The sequence below is a fragment of the Sturnira hondurensis genome, unplaced genomic scaffold (assembly GCF_014824575.4).
Source record: "Sturnira hondurensis isolate 20B ecotype Veracruz unplaced genomic scaffold, ASM1482457v3 Scaffold0021795, whole genome shotgun sequence".
Classification (NCBI taxonomy): Eukaryota; Metazoa; Chordata; class Mammalia; order Chiroptera; family Phyllostomidae; genus Sturnira; species Sturnira hondurensis.
Genome location: NW_028094426.1, coordinates 11,948,384 through 11,967,059, shown reverse-complemented (window position 1 = coordinate 11,967,059; position 18,676 = coordinate 11,948,384). Strand labels below are relative to the sequence as shown.

Below are 18,676 nucleotides of genomic sequence, written 5' to 3'. Positions count from 1 at the left end.
AGGAATGAAATGATAATAAATAGTTCCGTGATATTAACTTGTTTAAAACTCTGTGGTTAAAAAAGTGGAACATAATGGATGGAGAAAGCTTTTTAAAAGGGACCCGAAGGGCACACTGGAGTCTCTGGATATCAGTCCTTCCTGCCTTTGGCTCAGTTCCACAAGCCCACACGCTTATATCCATCCCTAACTTTTTCACTAAGTTTCCACAAAGCCCCACCTCCCGGTTGGCTGTTGCCAAGCCCGGCAAGCCCGCAAGGGGGCGCCCAGAACACGCCAGAACACTGCAACTACATTGACCAGCGTCCTGCGCGTCACCGACCCACTTCCGGAACCGTCGAACAACATGGCGGCGCCCGAGGAGCAGGGTTCTTCAACAGAAACGCCCCAGTCGGCTTTGGAGAAGGAAGAAGCTAAAACATTTAAAGACCTGGTGAGCGTGGATGACACCGCTTTCTGTTTGTATTGCTGGCGCCAGGCGAAGGCCGAGACCTTGGGTCTCTGCTGGTGGCATATAAAAGCTGGGGCCTAGCTCTCCGTGTTTGTATCCGACTGTGAGGTTGTACACGCGGCGAATCGGCTTATTCCATTTATTTATTCTTTAATATTTTGGGCTTTGGGATAGGATGAGCCAGGTTTGAATTCTGACCCAGTCTCTCACCAGAGGCAAGTTGTTAGCTCTCTGCGCGTCACTTTCCACATCTGTAAATTGGAGCAATACCTCGTAGAATCATGAGGATTAAAGGAAATGTGTGTACAGAACTTGGTTTTGTCCCTGCTAAACAGAAAGTGTTGTCTTGAGCTACTGTCTCATAGCACTCATGAAGATGCCGACTGAGCAGGTGAACAATAGGTGCCTTTTAAATCAAAGTGTAGGGGATGCATGCACGTGTCACCAGCAGGGTGGCGCTGACAGTCTTTCAATTAGGAGGGAGGTGGCTGTGTGTTCTTTGCTAAAGTGTGTTCTTCTGAATTCAAAGGGTGTGACAGATGTGTTGTGTGAAGCTTGTGACCAGTTGGGATGGACAAAGCCCACCAAAATCCAGATCGAAGCTATTCCTTTGGCCTTACAAGGTAGGTTGAAATGAAACATATGACCCCGCACAGATTTAGTATGGAGTTCTACTCAAACATTTACCACTTTTGGAAACTATTGCTTTCATTCGTGAAGCGAAGTAAAAATATGGTCACTAAAGATAAAGGTTCGTGGCTTATGGGCTTTTCAGAAAGTTCTCCGGTTTTACTGAGCTCACTTTGTGTAGGGGACTTAGTGTTTGCAGCAGATGCTGACTTTAAGGAAGCACTGGATTTAAATGTATTAACAAGAAACTTGTTAGAAATGATGAAAAATAAGGGCAGATTTACGTAAGGGTGCCAGGAATCTGTGGTGTTATATAGAGAGGTGTTGAGAGCCCCTGCAGTTAACTAAACATGCTTATCAGATTTGCAGAAGATTATCAGTGGCAGAGGGCCAGTGGGACCGAAACCCACAGAACGAACTTTGATAGGAGAAGAGGGGAAAACCTGTTCTTAAATTCCCAAAGCTGAACTTGACAGGATGAGGGTGGGTGGTAAAAGAGACCAAGAAGTGTTAACGGAAAGTCATTGAGATCCTCAGAGAAGGTGAATGTAACCTTCGGTGCATTGCTGTGGGAGAAGGCTGATATTTTGGGGGTTTCTTATCCCTTTGAGAATCAATGAAAAATTAAGGAATTTCTCCCCAGTAAAAAATGTATGAATACATCTACACATAAAAGTTCCACAGTGTCCTGAATTCCTCTCTCACAAGTACCAGATTAAGAACTGAACTAGCTCTAGAGGGAGAATAGTGCTTTGTGCTGCTTAGAACACTCCTAGAATACTATGCTCAGTTCTGGGGATCAGTGTTCAGGGACCAGCCGAGTGGCCATGAATGTGGTACAGTACCAAGCATAGCCACAACTAGTTACAGGAACTGAGTGCACGTGGTCCGGAGGAGACTAAAGTTGGGGGTGGGGGACGATAATTGGCTTTAATGCTTTGAAGGGCTGCTGTGCAGAAAAAGAGTTAGACTTACTCTATGAAATTCCATTTGCTCATTCCATAAATAGTTACTAAGTATGTGATACAAATATAAAGCACCAGGAGTTAAGGTTCTGCCTTCTTCAGGAGACACTTATAAATTTATTACAAGGTGAACAGGGACATAAGAAAGTTATTTCAAAGTGCACTGAGGGAGTAGAATAGATTACTTGTAATTGAAATGGATTAGAGAACATTTGTTTAACTTTTTTGGCTGGGGAGTTTAGAAAGACATTTGAGTTGAACAGGATTTAGACATTTAGAGATGATGGGAGGAGAGGATTTCTAGCCACAGGGGAGAGCAGGAAAAAAAGCCAAGATGACTGGAGAATGTGGACATGTGTGGAGGCCTGCAAGCACTAACAGAGAGTGGTGGGAAAGATTAGTGAGGTGGTTGGGGCCAGATCCTGAAGGACTCGAGTGCTGGGTAAAGGAATTTGGTCTTTGTTTCATAGTCAGTGGAGCAACTTTGGAGGTTATTTTTTAGCAGAAGAATGAAATCCTTGGAGTTGTATTCTTGGATACGTTAGAGACAAGAGGCCCGAGGCAGGGAGATCAGTTAGGAGGCCATTGCAATACATTTGGGAATAAATAACGGGTAGGATAATGGTAGTGAGGATGAAAAAGAGAAAATGATGAAAAAAGAATCATCATAATTTTACAACCAGTTTGTTGAAGTGGAAGGTGAGGTGTGGGGAAATCTCAGATTATCGCAAGGTTTCTAGCCTATGTGTGTAGGACATACTATCACTATAAGAGGAGAAATAATTTCAGGAAAAGTGAATTCAGTTGGAAATAGTTTTAGGTATCAAAGAGACTGAGTTGACTGATGCACAGTTGGAATATAGGGAGTAGAGCTTGATGAAGAGGCTAGACCTGGTTGTAGACATCATGTCCGAAGAGGTTGTAGCTGAAACCAAAAATGGGTGGGGTTGCCAGATGAGGCTAAGAGATGTCAGAGAGGAGAAATGGAGGCTCCGCGGAGGGCTGACAGTCCTGAGTACAGTTTCACCACATTATTAGGTCAAGGAGAGTGTTTCAAGGAGGAGATAGCAAACACTTCGGACTTGTTTAGGGAAGCTAGGAGGATAAGGTGGTACAAAGGCCATTATAGGGGAGAAGCCTCAGCAGTCAGCAGTGCTGGCGTGGCTTTCAAATAACAAAAAGGAGGTTGCTACATTTTGACTTTCTCTTCCTGTGACTCAGGTGGGAAGAAGGAATCAGAATTAGGTGGTGATAAGGATTCTAACATTTTCAGTCAAAAGTTTGTATTTAATGCCGAGAAAATAGGAGTTAATGAAAGATTACGGGGGACTGAGTAATGTGATTGACATAATCACCATGGAAAATGTGTTTATTCCCATTGTTGATCTTGTCTCATTTTAATGACTAGTTTATAAATGCTTCATTTGAATGTACAGATTCTGATGAAGCAGATGATTTAAATAGCCTAACAAAGTTTTTTTTCTTTTCTCCTACAAGATTAACTTTAAATTTTTAATTTGAGTACTAATGAGGGTGTCAGTTTCTACAGTTACTGAGCCCTGAGTACATTCATTGTTCTTAAACCTTATAACAATCTTGAAAGGTAGGCATGATTATTTTATTGGTGAGATTGAGACTGACAGGATTAAGTACCCAGGCTAGCTGGAGCTAGAATTTGATACAGAACATCTGTGGAGATCATTGCTCAGTGGGAAGCATTCCCATTGGGTGCTCTTCTAGTGGTTTTGGCTTGGGAGGTAATTTCCAAGTCTTATCAGTTGAGGGCTTCCCATGGGGACCTATTCTTAAGGAATTACTTGTGACATGTTTTCCTCAGAAGTGACCTGGACTGTTAAGCTCCTTGTTGCCTCCCTGTGCCAGCAGGCCCATTCTGTCTTCCTGAGGAATAACATTAGTCATGGTACTCCCTGCTTTGAATCCTTCGGGTCTTCTTACGTATAAGAAGACATCAGAACTCTTTAACGTGGCCCATGAGTTTCCTTTCTAGCCTCATTCTTCTGCCCTTTCCCCTAAGACTTCTGTGTTCCAGCAACACTGCACGTTTCACTCTCTCTGTGCATACTGTGTCTTATAAAGTGAGGGTCTCCAACCCCCAGGCTGAGGACCGGTGCTGGGCTGTGGCCTGTTAGGACCCGGGCCACAGAGCAGGAGGTGAGCGGCAGGTAAGTCACTGAAGCTTCGCTCACTGCCTGAGCTTCGCCCCCTGTCTCTTCCCCTCCACCCCCTGCCCTGTTTGGAGGGAAAATTGTCTTCTATGAGGCCGGTCCCTCGAGCCAGAATGGTTGGGGACTGCTGTTCTAAAGCTTTCATCCTCTCGTCATACATCATACGGGAATGTCCTTCCTTTCCTTCCAATGCTTATATTTAGATTTAATTTATCCATCACCTCTTTCAGCCTTTCCTGACTCCTTGGGTCAGTAAGTTATGCCTTCCGTAGTGTTCCCATGTGTTTTGCAGGGGCTTATTAGAGCCCTCATCACATTATTATGTACTTGTGTGTCTCTTTTTGAGCTTATCTAGAACAGAGACCATGTTTTCTGACTGTTCAGCCTTCCTCTGCCCCCAGTTCAATACTTATTCAGCATTGTGTCATTGCATAAAATGTGGAAGGATGCAATCAATTTCTTTGCCATTAGATATTTTCTTTCTTTTTTTCTTTCCTAGGTCGTGATATCATTGGGCTGGCAGAAACTGGCTCTGGAAAAACGGGGGCCTTTGCTTTGCCCATTCTGAATGCGCTGCTGGAGACGCCCCAGCGTTTATTTGCTTTAGTTCTCACTCCCACCCGAGAGCTGGCCTTTCAGATTTCTGAGCAGTTTGAAGCCCTGGGGTCTTCTATTGGAGTGCAGAGTGGTAAGTGTCTGGGAGGAAAAGGGTCCTAGGGTTTCTTCACCAGTTGAGGGTGAGTGTAAAAGGAGAATGGAAGGAAGTATAGTTAACATAAGTTTATTAACCAAAAAGCCGATTTGGTATTTTAGCTTTGGGAAAACTTGTAAATTTAAGGGAAGAACAAATTTAAGTTGAAATATAGCATTGCCTTTAAGAGATGATCAGTGAACTATGGAAAAAATGAAGTATCTCTTTTCTATGGTCTTTTTCTCTGTAGCTGTGATTGTAGGTGGAATTGATTCAATGTCCCAATCTCTGGCCCTGGCGAAAAAACCACATATAATAATAGGTGAGTAATTGCCAAAGGTAAAAGACATTGGCAGTGACGAATTAGAGAAAATCTACCAATGTTGGGTGTAACTTACTTGTGTGGAAACGTTAGCGGCGACTGTGGACCTGGGTTCTTGAGTTTGGCTAAGAAAGAATTCAGAGCCAAGAACTCTAGCACAGGAGTACGTTTGTTTAGCAAGTCCAGCAGAAGGACACTTGAAAGGAAGACTCGAGCTGCCCCAGGCTGTTGGAAAGGGCTCCGTTTAGCCAGGAGGGCCTAATCACTTCATTCTGTAAGCTGACCTATGGGGCCTGTCTGGTTGTCGTTGCCTGTGTTTGTATGGGAGGCAGATGAGGCTATTCTCCGTTCCCTTTAGACCTCCAGGGGTCTAAACTGCAAGACTGACGACATGCTAGGGGAGGAAAGGTCCCCCGGGGGGCAAGGTCCTAGCCTGTAATAGTTGTTTCTCTAGTTTTTCCCCTTGCTGGGTACCCGAGACTTTCTGCCCTGGTGACATCCTGTACACTGCTGCTCTCTTCATGCCTGTCTGACTGCCTACTCCATCAGAAAATCTTTGAAGAACAGATTAAAAAAAAGATTTTATTTATTTTTAGAGAGAAGGGAAGGGAAGGAGAGAGAATGGAAGAAAAACATCCTTTCGTTTCTCCTGGTAGTCGGTTGGTTACCTTTTGCACATGCCCCACCTGGGGGCTGAACCTGTGACCGGGCATGTGCCCTGACCGTGAATCAGACTGGTGACCTATTTGCAGGATGACGTCTAACCCTCTGAGCCACACTGGTTAGGGCCGAAGAACAGATTTGGGGATCCTCTAGTTTTTTAATTTCTGAAATTGTGGGGAGGAGGAGGGAGTTGGTAACTTTCTTCCCTTCTTTTTGTCCTTGTTCGTGACCGTGCTCTTTCTCCTCAACCTTTCTTGGCAGCAACTCCTGGTCGACTGATTGACCACTTGGAAAATACAAAAGGTTTCAACTTAAGAGCTCTCAAGTACTTGGTCATGGATGAAGCAGACAGAATATTGAATATGGATTTTGAGACAGAGGTGAGCCCTCAATTTGTTTCCTCTTCGAGCATTTCAAGTTCCCTACTTCAAAACTGGGTCCATTTCTCGCTGTTTTGGGTGGAGTGCTGCATCAGCAGCTGATTTAAACATCTCTGCTGCCTCTTTATCTGGTGTTCTCCCCGTCGTTAGTGTCTCCCCGTCGTTCTCCCCGTGGAAGGTGGTCTCACTTCGATTTCGGAGATGAGGAATATATCAAAACCAGATTATGTTCCATTTCATTGGACTTAGACCTCTTCCATGTACCTTGAAATATGTTTTTGTTTTTGTCTTTTGATGATCTCATCATAGTTTATTAAGTTGTTAATACCCATTCTTGACTTTTCTCTTAGATTAGTTCTAATCTACTAATTTAAGTTGTTCATTTTCTCTGAATCACATTTTTGATAACTTCTGGCATGGTATCAAATAGTAAATATTTCATAAATGGTTGCTGGACCGAAATGAGTTTTGGGGTCCCCAACCTCCACCGTGCTGTATTCAGTTTGCTACTCTATTCTGTGTCTCCTTCACAGGGAAGGAGTAATTGCAGGTGTCCACTTGGAATGTTAATTGATATCCTTTCCTTTTTGTGCCTCAGGTCGACAAGATTCTTAAAGTGATTCCCCGAGATCGGAAAACGTTTCTCTTCTCTGCTACCATGACCAAGAAGGTGAAATTTCTAGGACTTCTTATTTCTTTCTTAAAGAATTGATAAATGAAAACAACAATAGCAACAGTGAAAATAGAAAGAGCCTGTGGGAATCTGTACTATTCCAGGTTTTTTTTTTTTCTTTAGGTGCAAAAACTTCAGCGAGCAGCACTGAAGAATCCTGTGAAATGTGCTGTTTCCTCTAAATACCAGACAGTTGAGAAATTACAGCAATATTATATTTTTATTCCTTCTAAATTCAAGGTAAAGTGTTTACTCTGGTCATTTCTGCCTCTCCCTCTCTTTCCTCACTAAAGCGTCTGAAAATGGATCAGCTCTTGATTAGCTAAGAGCTGTGCCGCAGATTGGAGTTCTTTCTGTTTGCTTTAGAGAGTGTGCTGTGATTATGTTTATCTCTGGTAGAGCCAAACATTCCAGGAATTCACAACATGCTAAATAAACCACAGTAATGAAGTCATGATATAATACCTTTGCAACCCCATCTTTGAGGTAGTTTTTGTTTTATGTGCCTGTTAGGTGGCTTTTTTGTAGTCGAGGGACCCTTGTGCTGGGCCTTCGTGTGAGGACTTCCTGCTTGCCGAGTGCAGGTCACTTGGTGCTGCAGGCTGCACGTGAGGTGCCTGGCCCACGGAGGCGACAGTGCCGGTTCAGGAGTGCAAGGCGGGCAGCTGGGAGTCTGCACAACTGGGAAGCAGCTGTAAACTTAGTCCTTTGTGTAATTTACCTCAGTGCTTGCTCGGGGCTCCAACCTTTTCTTCCAGGTTCAATTACATATATATTGTTTTGGGTTTGTAACTTAGGATACCTACCTGGTTTATATTCTAAATGAATTGGCTGGAAACTCCTTTATGATATTCTGCAGCACCTGTAACAATACTCAGAGAACAGCCTTGCTACTCCGAAATCTTGGATTTACTGCCATCCCCCTCCATGGACAGATGAGTCAGGTAAAGATTCCTTGGTGTCGTCAGCGAACTGGTGGCATAAGAAAGATAAACCGTATAGTGATAGATTTGTACAATGACAACACATGATATTAATGCATTTTCCAGTTACTGTTTGGTTTCATGGGCTTTGAAGTGTTCTGGGTGTTTACTTCTCCCTCTCAGGGTCGCGGGAAGCTTAGAGTATTCCTGGGTGGTTGTCTGGAATGGAAGCTATCGAGCTGAATTGTTTAGTTGTAATAGTGATTCTCTGGTCTCTAAGGATTTTTAATAGGTTATTTCCCAATTACCCATCATGTTAAAAAGTTCTTATTGCATGTTAGTATTTTCTAGCCTTGGTCTTAAATATTTTTTTTTGTTGCTTCTGTGTTTCCTTTTGACTTGTGGATCCAATCTGGACTTAAGGGAAAGTATAGTTTAAAAAGTTTCTGTCTCTTATATGTCTCTTATATGTGTCTAGGTGGTATGTCTTAGATTCCAAGAGTCCTTAAATTATTTTCATTTTTTTTTTCATCATTTCAGAGCAAGCGTCTTGGATCCCTCAATAAGTTTAAGGCAAAGGCTCGTTCCATTCTACTAGCCACTGATGTTGCAAGCCGAGGTTTGGACATACCTCATGTGGATGTAGTGGTCAACTTTGACATCCCTACTCATTCCAAGGTGAGTCCTGTTGCCCATCTGACTTTCTAGTGCCAAAGTGTATTTTCTTTTCCAGTTGAGGTGTAATTCACATATAACGTTATATTAGTTTTAGCTGTACAACACAAGATTTGATATTGGTATGTATTTGTAAGACTTGATCATTTGTATAAAATGGTCACTACAATAAATCGACATCTGTAACCACGTATAGAAACAGATGTTCTGGGTGTGCAGTGAGGACTTACAGGAGCTACTCTCTCAGCAACTTACAGATATGCAGTGCAGTGTTAGTAACGATGGTCGTCGTGCGGTATATTATGTTCTGATGGCTTTTTTATTTTATGACTGGAAATTTGTGCCTTTTACACCACCTTCTCCCATCTCACTCCCCTCCCAGTGACCCCCGCCTCTGGCAGCCTGAGCTCAGTTTGTTTGTTTTTGTTTTAGATTTGGCATGTGGATTAAGGTCATACGGTATTTGTTTTTCTCTGACTTATTCCACTTAGCATAATGCCCTCAGGATCCATTCATGTTATCACTAATGACAAGATTTAATTCTTTTTTTAAATGGCTGAGTATTATTCCGTGTATCCAGACTCTGTTTCTTAAGGAAATGTTTTCTGTTTTTCCTTAGTTACAGTATCTTTTTTTTTTGGTCTACGGTTAGTTAAGTATCAGAAACTGGGAACCCTCCTGGTTTGTTCACTCACCCTGTTGCGCATGCCCGCAGATAGGGTGTTAATACACGTGAATGAAGGCAGCTAAAGAGAGGATTAGATGCTCACGGTCGGAGAGAAGGTGCAACATACGCTGAGCTCCGTCAGCCTCATCTCTTTAGAAGTGACAGCTTGTGGTTCTTAGGGTTTCTCCGCCTTGGCACTATTCACACTTGGAGCTAGTGGGTTCTTGTTGTGGGGCTGTCCTTTGTATGTAGGAAGCTTAGCGGCATTCCTGGCCTCCAGCCGCAGGTGACATTGTGACAAACAGGTATGTTTTCAGACTTTTCCAAATGCCCCCTGGGGAAGGCAAAATCGCCCCTGGCAGAGAACAACTGGTGTCTCTTGGCCGTATATTTAACCGCTGTATACAGGGTGCTGTCTGCCTCATTTGATTCTCACAGTAACTGAGTTTGGGCATGTCTTCCTATCCCTGTTGTGTAGATAAGAAACCAAGGTTCAGAGAGACTGTGTGACTTGCAGATAGTTGTGTAGCTGGTAGGTGGTGAAACCAGAGTGGGGACCTAGCTCTGCCTCTAGATCCAGTGCTCTTTTTTCCTACACCGTGTTAATATGCTTTGGGACCAGGTGGGTATGCGTTGTAGATGTGTCATTCTATAAAAGAAAGGAAAAGCCCGGGCCGGTGTGGCTCATTTGGTTAGAGCATCGTCCTGTACACTGAAAGGTTGTGGGTTTGATCCCCAGTTGGGCCATGTGTGGAGGGCAACTCATTGGTATTATAACTCAAATTTACCCTTTTTGTTTCAGGATTACATCCATCGAGTAGGCCGAACAGCTCGAGCTGGGCGCTCTGGAAAGGCTATTACCTTTGTCACCCAGTAAGTGAATGGACTTTAGGGGCAAAGTGGTGTAGAGCAAAGAGCAGAACTTTGGAGTAGACTGACTGGGAACTTCCCTCCACCAGTTACTACAGTAGTTACTTGACCTCCCTTAATCCCATTTTCTTCATTGCAAAATGGAAATAATAATACCTACCTTTGGAAAAGTCTGAAATCATAACTGTCACTGTGCCTCCTGTGGTTGGAGACCAGGAATGCTGCTGAGCACCCCGCAGTACAAAGCACAGCCCCACAACGCACAACTTACTGCCGCAGACTTTAGTGAAGATTGGAGATGTAGATGCACAAGGTCTAGTATAGTGCTTGACACACAGAAGGAAACAACAAAGCCCTTTTATTTCTTTAACTGCTAGAGCCAAAGAGCAGTGACCTTTCCCTCATCTCAAAGAATAGAATGACTATTTCTGATGCTGTTTTTAGGGGAACAGATTTTACATACCCAGTGCTTTTCTGGGAGTAAAGACTGTTGGGTGGTTTTCCAGCATGCTGTGCACAGAAGGTTGCTTTTAGCCGGTATTCTGAAAAGGAACAATAGATTCAGTATGGTTTTAACACTGTTGCATGGTATCAGGTATCGTACAGTTTTGGAATGGGCCGACATTTGCACCGTCAGTCCCCCAAAGCATGCAATTTCCCTTCCTCAGGTATGATGTGGAGCTCTTCCAGCGCATAGAACACCTGATTGGGAAGAAACTGCCTGTCTTTCCAACACAGGATGACGAGGTTATGATGCTGACAGAACGTGTGACCGAAGCCCAAAGATTTGCCCGAATGGTATGCAACTTACTTTTTACCAACTTCTTTGCAACTGATGTTACTCTGTGCTAGACACTGTATTGTATTAGTCCTCATAAGAAACTGCAGGAGCTGGATAATATTTTATTCCAAATTTAAGATGAGCATGCTAAAGCTTAGCGATCGTTGGTCCACATTAGACCATACAACTAAGTGGTCGAATTGGGGTTCAGACTCAGTCTGACACCGTGACCATGTTCTCAGCCACTGTTCGTGTTTGACGTGTGGCAGGCAAACCTGTGGACTCGAGATCAGAAGGCCTAGCTGTGAGCTTGGACAGTGTGTCTGATTTCTCAAAAGCAGTTCCTTACTCAGCAGTTCCTGTCCCGATTTAGGGCACTATACTTGTATTGAACACCTTACATGTTTTATGAGCACCAGATAAGCTAATATAAACTGCACGGTTACTAACAGTAACAGTAGTAGTGGAGATGAGAAGATCCTAAAGCTAGTGTTACCTGCTCCCAGGAGTTCTCGTCTGAGGGCTAGAGAAACCTCAGCCATGGTGCCTTCTGAGTAGCCGAAGTGTGGACTGGTTTTTGCTTTTCCAGCATGGAATTTTTGTTTGCTGTTTTTGCTTACATATGCATTGAGGAGAAAGTTCAGAAAATCCAGAAAGAATTCAGGTAGTAAATGAAACATAAGCTATCCCCTGCAGAGAACCATTGGTAACCTTTGACTATTTTTCTTTCTTTAGCCATAATTAGACTTCATCTAATCGCATATGATTAACATTTTTCGATTTCAGCAAATATAGATCTATGTGATCATTTCTTCATGGCTGCCAGGAATTCTGTTACTGATATGTAACATGATTTACATTGATGTGAATTTATGCTTTCTCTAATTTTTTTTGTATTTTAGCTAGCATTGGGTTGAACATCGTAGCATATATAGCTTTGCACACTTGTCTGTTTCTGTCAAATAATTCTTAGACGTAGAACTGTTGGGCTAAGGAGCACACATGGGTAACATTTGAACGGACCTGGAATGCCGTGTTGCCCTGTAGAAAAGTTACAGTAGTTTACTCTGCCAGCGGAAGTATATGTGAATGTCCTCACATTTTGACCAATACTGGGTATTACTATTCTCTTAAATTTTTGCTAGTCTGCCATGTGAAAATAGTATCTTATTGGTTTGACTTTTTTATGTTTGATACTAATAAGGTTAACATTTTTGTGTATTGGGATTTTGGTCTTACCCCCCTCGCTAGTGTGAGGTTTTAGGAAGTTATTCCGTGTTTGATTTTAAGGAAGGGAGAGCAGGAAGTATCAGCCATCAGTGAGAGTAATTCATTTTCAACCCCATCCTTCTGCTTTCTTGCAGGAGCTAAGGGAGCATGGAGAAAAGAAGAAACGTACGCGGGAGGATGCCGGGGACAACGATGACAGGGAGGGCGCCATTGGCGTCAGGAACAAGGTGGCTGGGGGGAAGATGAAGAAACGGAAAGGCCGTTAATCTCTTTCACAAGGACCTGGTTTCTGCTCCATTTTGTAAAAAGGGGATTGAAGAAAAGAGAGACGCCTCCAGCAGAGTTCTTCAGACTGAAATCTGTCGGAATTACGTCCAGAATCTGCTCAGCTGATTCAGTAGTTACTCCCCTTCCTCCCGGTTGGAGTGCCAGGACCGCAGGACGTTGTTCACAGTGCCGATGGCGGGTCGTCCCTCTTTTTCGGCTTTGGTTCTTGCTCGTGACGTGAGGAGGATGTGTTTTCCTGTCACTTCACATAGACCTTTTGCTTCTTTTGACCTTTTTTCAGCTTCAAGTCACGGACCAAGTTGATGAAGGTCTTGACCTGTAATTGTAAAGAAGCTCCTACATTTATGAAATGGTGATACCTAAGCAGCTTAAGCTTGTGCTTTGTTAGACCTAATGTGAAATAATAAATTTAAATATGATTTTTAAAATATTCACACTCATTGAAGATGTTTATAGGTTAAAGGACTTAATGTATTTAAGTAAGATCTTGTTCATGGGTAAGAAACTAACAGAGGCGGTTACATGCCAGATTCATTGGTTGTCCTTAATTTAAACATGATTTATGACTTAAAAGTCAATCAACAAAGGAACAAGATGATGGGTAGCTTTGAAAGAAATTCCAACTAAAAGGGGGGTGGTTATGTATTTCTTACGGGTGGAGCAAAGTCTGTAAGTAAGACTATGGCGTTTCTTAGATCCCTGAGTAGATTCACTTGGCCTCTTGGATTAAGCAGGTGGTTGGGAGGACTGGTTTCTTATATAGATTCTTACAGGTGACGTGATTAAAATCAGGAAACATCATTGTTATAGGGGAATTCCAAGACCCAATTTCATCCACTTTTTATTGGTGGCCATTGGACACTATTTCCTTTCTTTTGGCCTCATCTATTGGTTAGTTTAATTCAGGAGATGTAAAGCTGGGGCGTCTGCTGCTGGGAGGAAGTAGACATTGGCACTGTAGGGAGGGGGTGGGGCGGGGGAGAGGCAACGGAGATCAGACATGTCTGTGCTTCGAGTCGTGAGCTGTCGTGTGCTGTCGTGTGCTCTGAGGGCTTTTATACATAGAAGGTGTCCACTCAGTTTTTTGAATGTGGCAGTTTTGTTAGAAGAGAGTATTGAGTGGCAGAACCAGGATCAGGCAGTTCTGATAGCTTCAGATCAGGAATGAGTTTTGGCAGGAGAGAAACTTCCCATGTTCATCTAAATGAAAGCGAATGGGTCAAGATTGTGTTTCTTGGAGTCAAAGTGTCTGGTGAGGAGTGAAAAGTAGATGTAAGTAAAATTCTCTATGGTAGTCAGGTGTGAACTATTGATTACAGGAAGATTTTTTGTGAATACAGGTGGTAGTAGGGTGCTTTCTACCACAGATATATCCTAAGATGGGTGCCTGTGGATAAAACATGTAAAGTTAATGAATCTAACTCATGGCTTATTTTGTTAAGTTTGCCTCAAATTTCATTGCTGCTTGTGCGTTTATGTGAAGGCCAAGTTAGAGGGGTCAGGAGGCAATGAAGAAGGCAAGGAGAAAAAGGGTGGAAGGAAAGGAAGAGGCGGAGGCGGACGGGTGGGTGGGACTGTATTTGAGACTGTGTGTTACGAATTGTGGCTACCACTGGAGGCTAATTCTGCATTAAATGTATTTTCCTGACAGGAATCTCCAGGATGGCTTAGGATAATGGCAACACCCCCCCCTCCCCCCCCCAGCCAGCCAGTGGGTAAAAGCAAATCGAGTTTGCTTTTACTGCTGTTTCAGCTCAGCTGGTGACGGGAGAAGCAAGCTGAAATTGAATTGGGGTATGGGTGGTGGGAAAGGAGGAGATATTGGAATTCTCCTGAAGGAGTCTGAACTTTCTCAACAGGCAGGGGTCTCTACCGAAGGTCTGTGGACCACGGAGGTATATGCGTATTTCTGGGCATCCTAAAAAGGCTAAAAACTACCGCTAAAGCTTAGCTGCTATTTCTAAAGTGTTGGGGTGGCCAAAAAGTTTTTTTTCTTTTTCTGTGAGACGGCTAGTAGCGCTTAGCTGTCTTTAACTTCATTCGAAACGATTTTGTTAGATTGCATTGTGACAGCTGTCATGTCAGTGTGCATTTAAAAAAATTTTATCAGTTTCCTTTCTTTCTTCCTTCAACTTCCTTTTTACACTTTCTTCCATCTTTTTCTGTTTTCTTTTTTTTTTAAAGATTTTATTTATTTATCATAGAGTGGAAGGGAAGGAGAGAGAGAGAGAGAGAGAAATATCAATGTATGGTTGCCTCTTGTGTGTCCCCTGCCAGGGGCCGGGAACTGGCCTGCAACCCAGGCATGTACCCTGACTGGGAATCGAACCACGATCATGTGGTTCGCAGGCCCGCGCTCAATCCTTTTTCTGTTTTCTTAATTAAAGTATTCCAGAGGTTTAAATAATATAAATAGTTTTTTGTCCAGTTTTGACACTGGGCCAAATTATCTAGGGACTCAGTGATAGTTCTATTCTGTTCTATTCTTTCCACTAGTTTGCTTTTCTTTTTATTTTTTTGCTTTTTACTCATTAAACTTTTTATCTTGGCCAAAATAAATAAATAAATAAGACTTATCAAAGTTGGTGAATTTTTGCGTAGCCATTTTAATATTGAAGATGGAAGGAAATATGCAACATTTTGGCATATTATGCTTTATTATTTCAAGAAAGGTAAAAGCACAACTGAAATGCAAAAAAGATTTGTGCAGTGAGTGGAGAAGGTGCTGTGATTGACTGAACGTGTGGAAAGAGGTTTGCGAAGTCTTGTGCTGGAGATTTCTTGCTGGACAATTCTTTATGGTTGGGTGCACCTGTTGGAGTTGATGGCCATTGAATTGAGACATTCATTGAGAACAATCGATGTTATACCACATGGGAGTCAGCTGACATGCTCAAAATGTCCAAATCAACAAAGTCATTGGTGAAAATGAATAATGTGGCTTTTGCTTTACAGAAAAAACCATACGGACTTTTTGGCCAACCCAATATATACGTAATTGTGCTTTGCTGGTTGGGAAGATGGGACACTAAGGGAAGAAAAAACTGTGGATGGTGTGCTTTCAGGCATACTCGTGGTCCAGACCGTAGGTTAGAGTCCCAAATAGAACCAGCAAAAGTGTCGTTGTGAGGAGCAGGAGTCACAAACAAGTGTGATGCGTTAGTAAGTGGGGACACGGCCGTGGGTTTGTGCCGTTGTTCAGGGCTATGGTCTCTTGTAGGAAGGTTGCTGAGTCTTGCTGCTGAAACCCTTACTGAGGTGTGTATTAGTTTCCTGGGGCTGCTGTAACAAAGCACCACAAAACTGGATGCCTTAAAACGCAAAAATACATTGCCTCGCTGTCGTGGAGGCTAAAACCCTGAGATCAAAGTATGGCAGGGCCATGCTTTTGAAACCTCAACAGAAGAATCCTTTCCTCTTCCTACTTCCTGGTAGTTGCTGGCACTGGTTGGTGCTCCTTGGCTTGTGGTAGCACAAGGCCAGTCGCTGCCTTCATCTTCACAACCCTGTTCCTGTGTGTGTGTGTGTGTGTGTGTGTGTGTGTGTGTCTTCACCTGGCCTCATAAGAAGACCAGTCATTGGGTTTGGGGCACACACTAACCCAGAAGGACCTCATCTTAACCAAAGACAATTGACCCTTGAACAGCATGGGTTTGAACTGCATGGGTCCACTTATACTCAGATTTTGTTCAATAAATCCATATCCCTGGATTTCATGGTTGGGAATCTGTCGGTGTGGAAGGCCAACTATATACCTTGTTCTACATCATTTTATGTAAGGGATTTGAAAGTCTGCCAATTTTGGTATCCTCAGTGGTTTCTGGAATCAATCCTGCATGAATACCAAGGGACAACTCCAGTTAATTTGGGGGGGGAGTCAAAAGTTATACAGAGATTTTCAGCTGCATGGGGCGATGGAGGGGGTGTTGTACCACTAACGTCTGTGTTGGAGGGTCAGCTGTACACCTGCAAAGGCCCTATTTTCAAATTAGCTCACAGAGTCTGGGGTTTGGGTAATGAATTTTAGGGGTACACTATTCAACCCATTACAAATGCTTTCTGAATTATGTTCTCTAGGGTTTAAGGTTGCATTGTGAAATAGAAGTGGTACAGTTAATTAGAAAGAAAGTGGAGATGGGAAATAGGTCTCCAGAAGTGGTGGGGTGGGTAGAAGTATAGGAGTTTAAAATGACTTTATTTATTTTAAAAATATTTTATTTATTTTTAGACAGAGAGGAAGGGAGGGAGAAAGAGAGGTAGAGAAACATCAGTGTGTGGTTCCCTCTCAAGTGCCCCCTACTGGGGACCTGGCCTGCAACCCAGGCCTGTACCCTGACTGGGAATCGAACCGGCGATATTTTGATTTGCAGGCTGGCACTCAATCCACTGAACACCAGCCAGGGCTAAGATGACTTTGTTTTAAATGAAAAGTAAATGGTCTTTGCAGTCAAGGCCCCTACAAATGACTAGTTTAGGAATGGGGAAGAAGTTCTCTGGCCTTTGTTCTGTTTCTTTCTTGGTATAGTTCCTTAGTTCTCTTTTCCTGACTTAAGAAACAGCTTCAAACAACTGACCTCTTCCCCTCTCCCAATTGCAAAAAAACACCACGCCTGACCTTTAAGACTTAATAAAGGGTGCATCTGAATAGTCATGTAATGCTGGTCCAGAGAAAAATTTATTCCCCATCTGAATCATAAAGTCACTTCATGTAGTATTATTCACTGTGTCGTGGCTTTGTGATACCAGCTAGCCTGGTTTTACCTCTTCCATGGGGCTAAAGTGAGATGAGGAGAACACCTCGGCCTTATAACGGGGTGCTAGGATCCCAGCCCTAGGGTTTCGGTTGGACGGGCTATTCCAGGCTGACAGTAGGTCCCGAATGCCAGGCCCTCTTGAATTTAAGGACACTCGGAGGGGATTGTAGTAGTTGCCATAGGGGCTGAGACTTACCAAATCATGATTCTTTCTCAGTCCCTAAACAATGCAAGAGATATCTAAGAACTTGGCTGACTTTGTAGACATCCAGCTTTCAGCCAGAGTGTTTTCCAGGTAGATTCTCACCTGCAGATATGTAAAAAACAAAACAAAAACAACCCCCCCCCCCAAACAAAGTCTAAGATAATCTAAATCCAGATACTCTCTTTTCCCCAGGTCCTTCAAAGGCCTGGGAAATGGGACCAGAAAGAACCACAGGCTGTGGTATTGGTTACAGAAAACGAAGGCATCCAAGTAAAAGCAGGTAACAAAATAACATCAAGAAAGTATGTTCCAAAGGCTTGGAGACAGAGCTATGGAATGTACAAGAAGTTTTAATCCACATAGTTCTGCCTTAGGGCCATAGTAAGTCAGGGTGTGAGTCACCCCTCTTTGGCTGGAATGACAAGAGACTCAGACCCTGGCACTGGAGATTCAAGGGTTACCCACACCCACATTCCTTTTCATGCCTCACCTGTCCCAAGTATGTAGTAAAACTCCAGCTAAAAATAACCAGAAACTTAACTCTGGGAAATAGCATTGAACAGTCTCACCTAGAGTAGAGAGCTGATTTGTACCAAGTGGAAGAGAGACAGGAGGAAAGGGGCTCATTGGAGACCATGTAATCTCTGTGATGTGGGCCCCGATGTCTGCTCAGGGTGAAGTTTTTTTCTGCTTATAGCCATCTATCCACCTGATACCGTCAGACATGTACTGCCCTTCCTTAACCTCTGGGTGCCATCTAGGGACTGGAAGAAACCAGAGGGATGGGGGAACGCCACCAAGTACAGGGCAGGTGTTAGTCGAGACCCGTTCACTCTTGTTATAGGATCTTGTGAGTTACTGAACCTTGATTTTTCTCATTTGCTAATAGGGACATTAAAAGCATGTATCCTGTCTGACTCAGGGTCTTGAACCTAGTTTTATTTTGTTTTTAAATTCTGTTCCTTCCCTCCCGTCCAGTGTCTGCTGTGTCCTAGCCACCGTGCCAGGTCGTAGGAAGACTGTCCAGGGGAAGGTCAGATGCTGCTGCCTTTGCAGAGCTGTGTTAGCGGAACTCAGCCTCAGCGCCCCGTTGTGATTGTGACCAGCACCCAGCGGGTAGGGACCATGGCTTATTCACGGACGTGCCGTTGTGACCTTGCAGGCCCAGCACACAGTGAGTGTTCAGTGTCTGTCATTTCTGAAACATACTGTGTGTCAGCAGCTTTACCTGCCTTGAGTCTTGTTTCTTGAGCACTCCTAGAAGGTGGGTATCATCATTCCACTTACGAACTATGGAGTCAGACTGTCAGATTTGCTCCTTA

At 43.4% G+C, this 18,676-nt stretch overlaps 1 protein-coding gene across 1 annotated transcript; it reads left to right on the top strand.

Moving 5' to 3' along the window:
* The first annotated feature begins 232 nt into the window (after positions 1–232).
* Positions 233–14,365, top strand: DDX47 (DEAD-box helicase 47). Its single transcript, XM_037033872.1, has 12 exons — positions 233–433; positions 981–1,074; positions 4,732–4,920; positions 5,174–5,245; positions 6,170–6,288; positions 6,887–6,958; positions 7,085–7,201; positions 7,759–7,905; positions 8,425–8,562; positions 10,029–10,099; positions 10,765–10,894; positions 12,242–14,365. Exons 1-12 carry the CDS (start codon positions 347–349, stop codon positions 12,371–12,373), a joined length of 1,368 nt encoding a protein of 455 aa, XP_036889767.1. The 5' UTR covers positions 233–346; the 3' UTR covers positions 12,374–14,365.
* The last annotated feature ends 4,311 nt before the right edge of the window (positions 14,366–18,676 follow it).

Coding starts and splice junctions, on each gene's coding strand:
- DDX47 (XM_037033872.1), top strand. CDS start 347: ATGGCGGCGCCCGAGGAGCAGGGTTCTTCAACAGAAACGCCCCAGTCG. Junction 6,959..7,084: donor CTGCTACCATGACCAAGAAG/GTGAAATTTCTA, acceptor TTTTTTCTTTAG/GTGCAAAAACTTCAGCGAGC. Junction 10,100..10,764: donor GCTATTACCTTTGTCACCCA/GTAAGTGAATGG, acceptor TCCCTTCCTCAG/GTATGATGTGGAGCTCTTCC.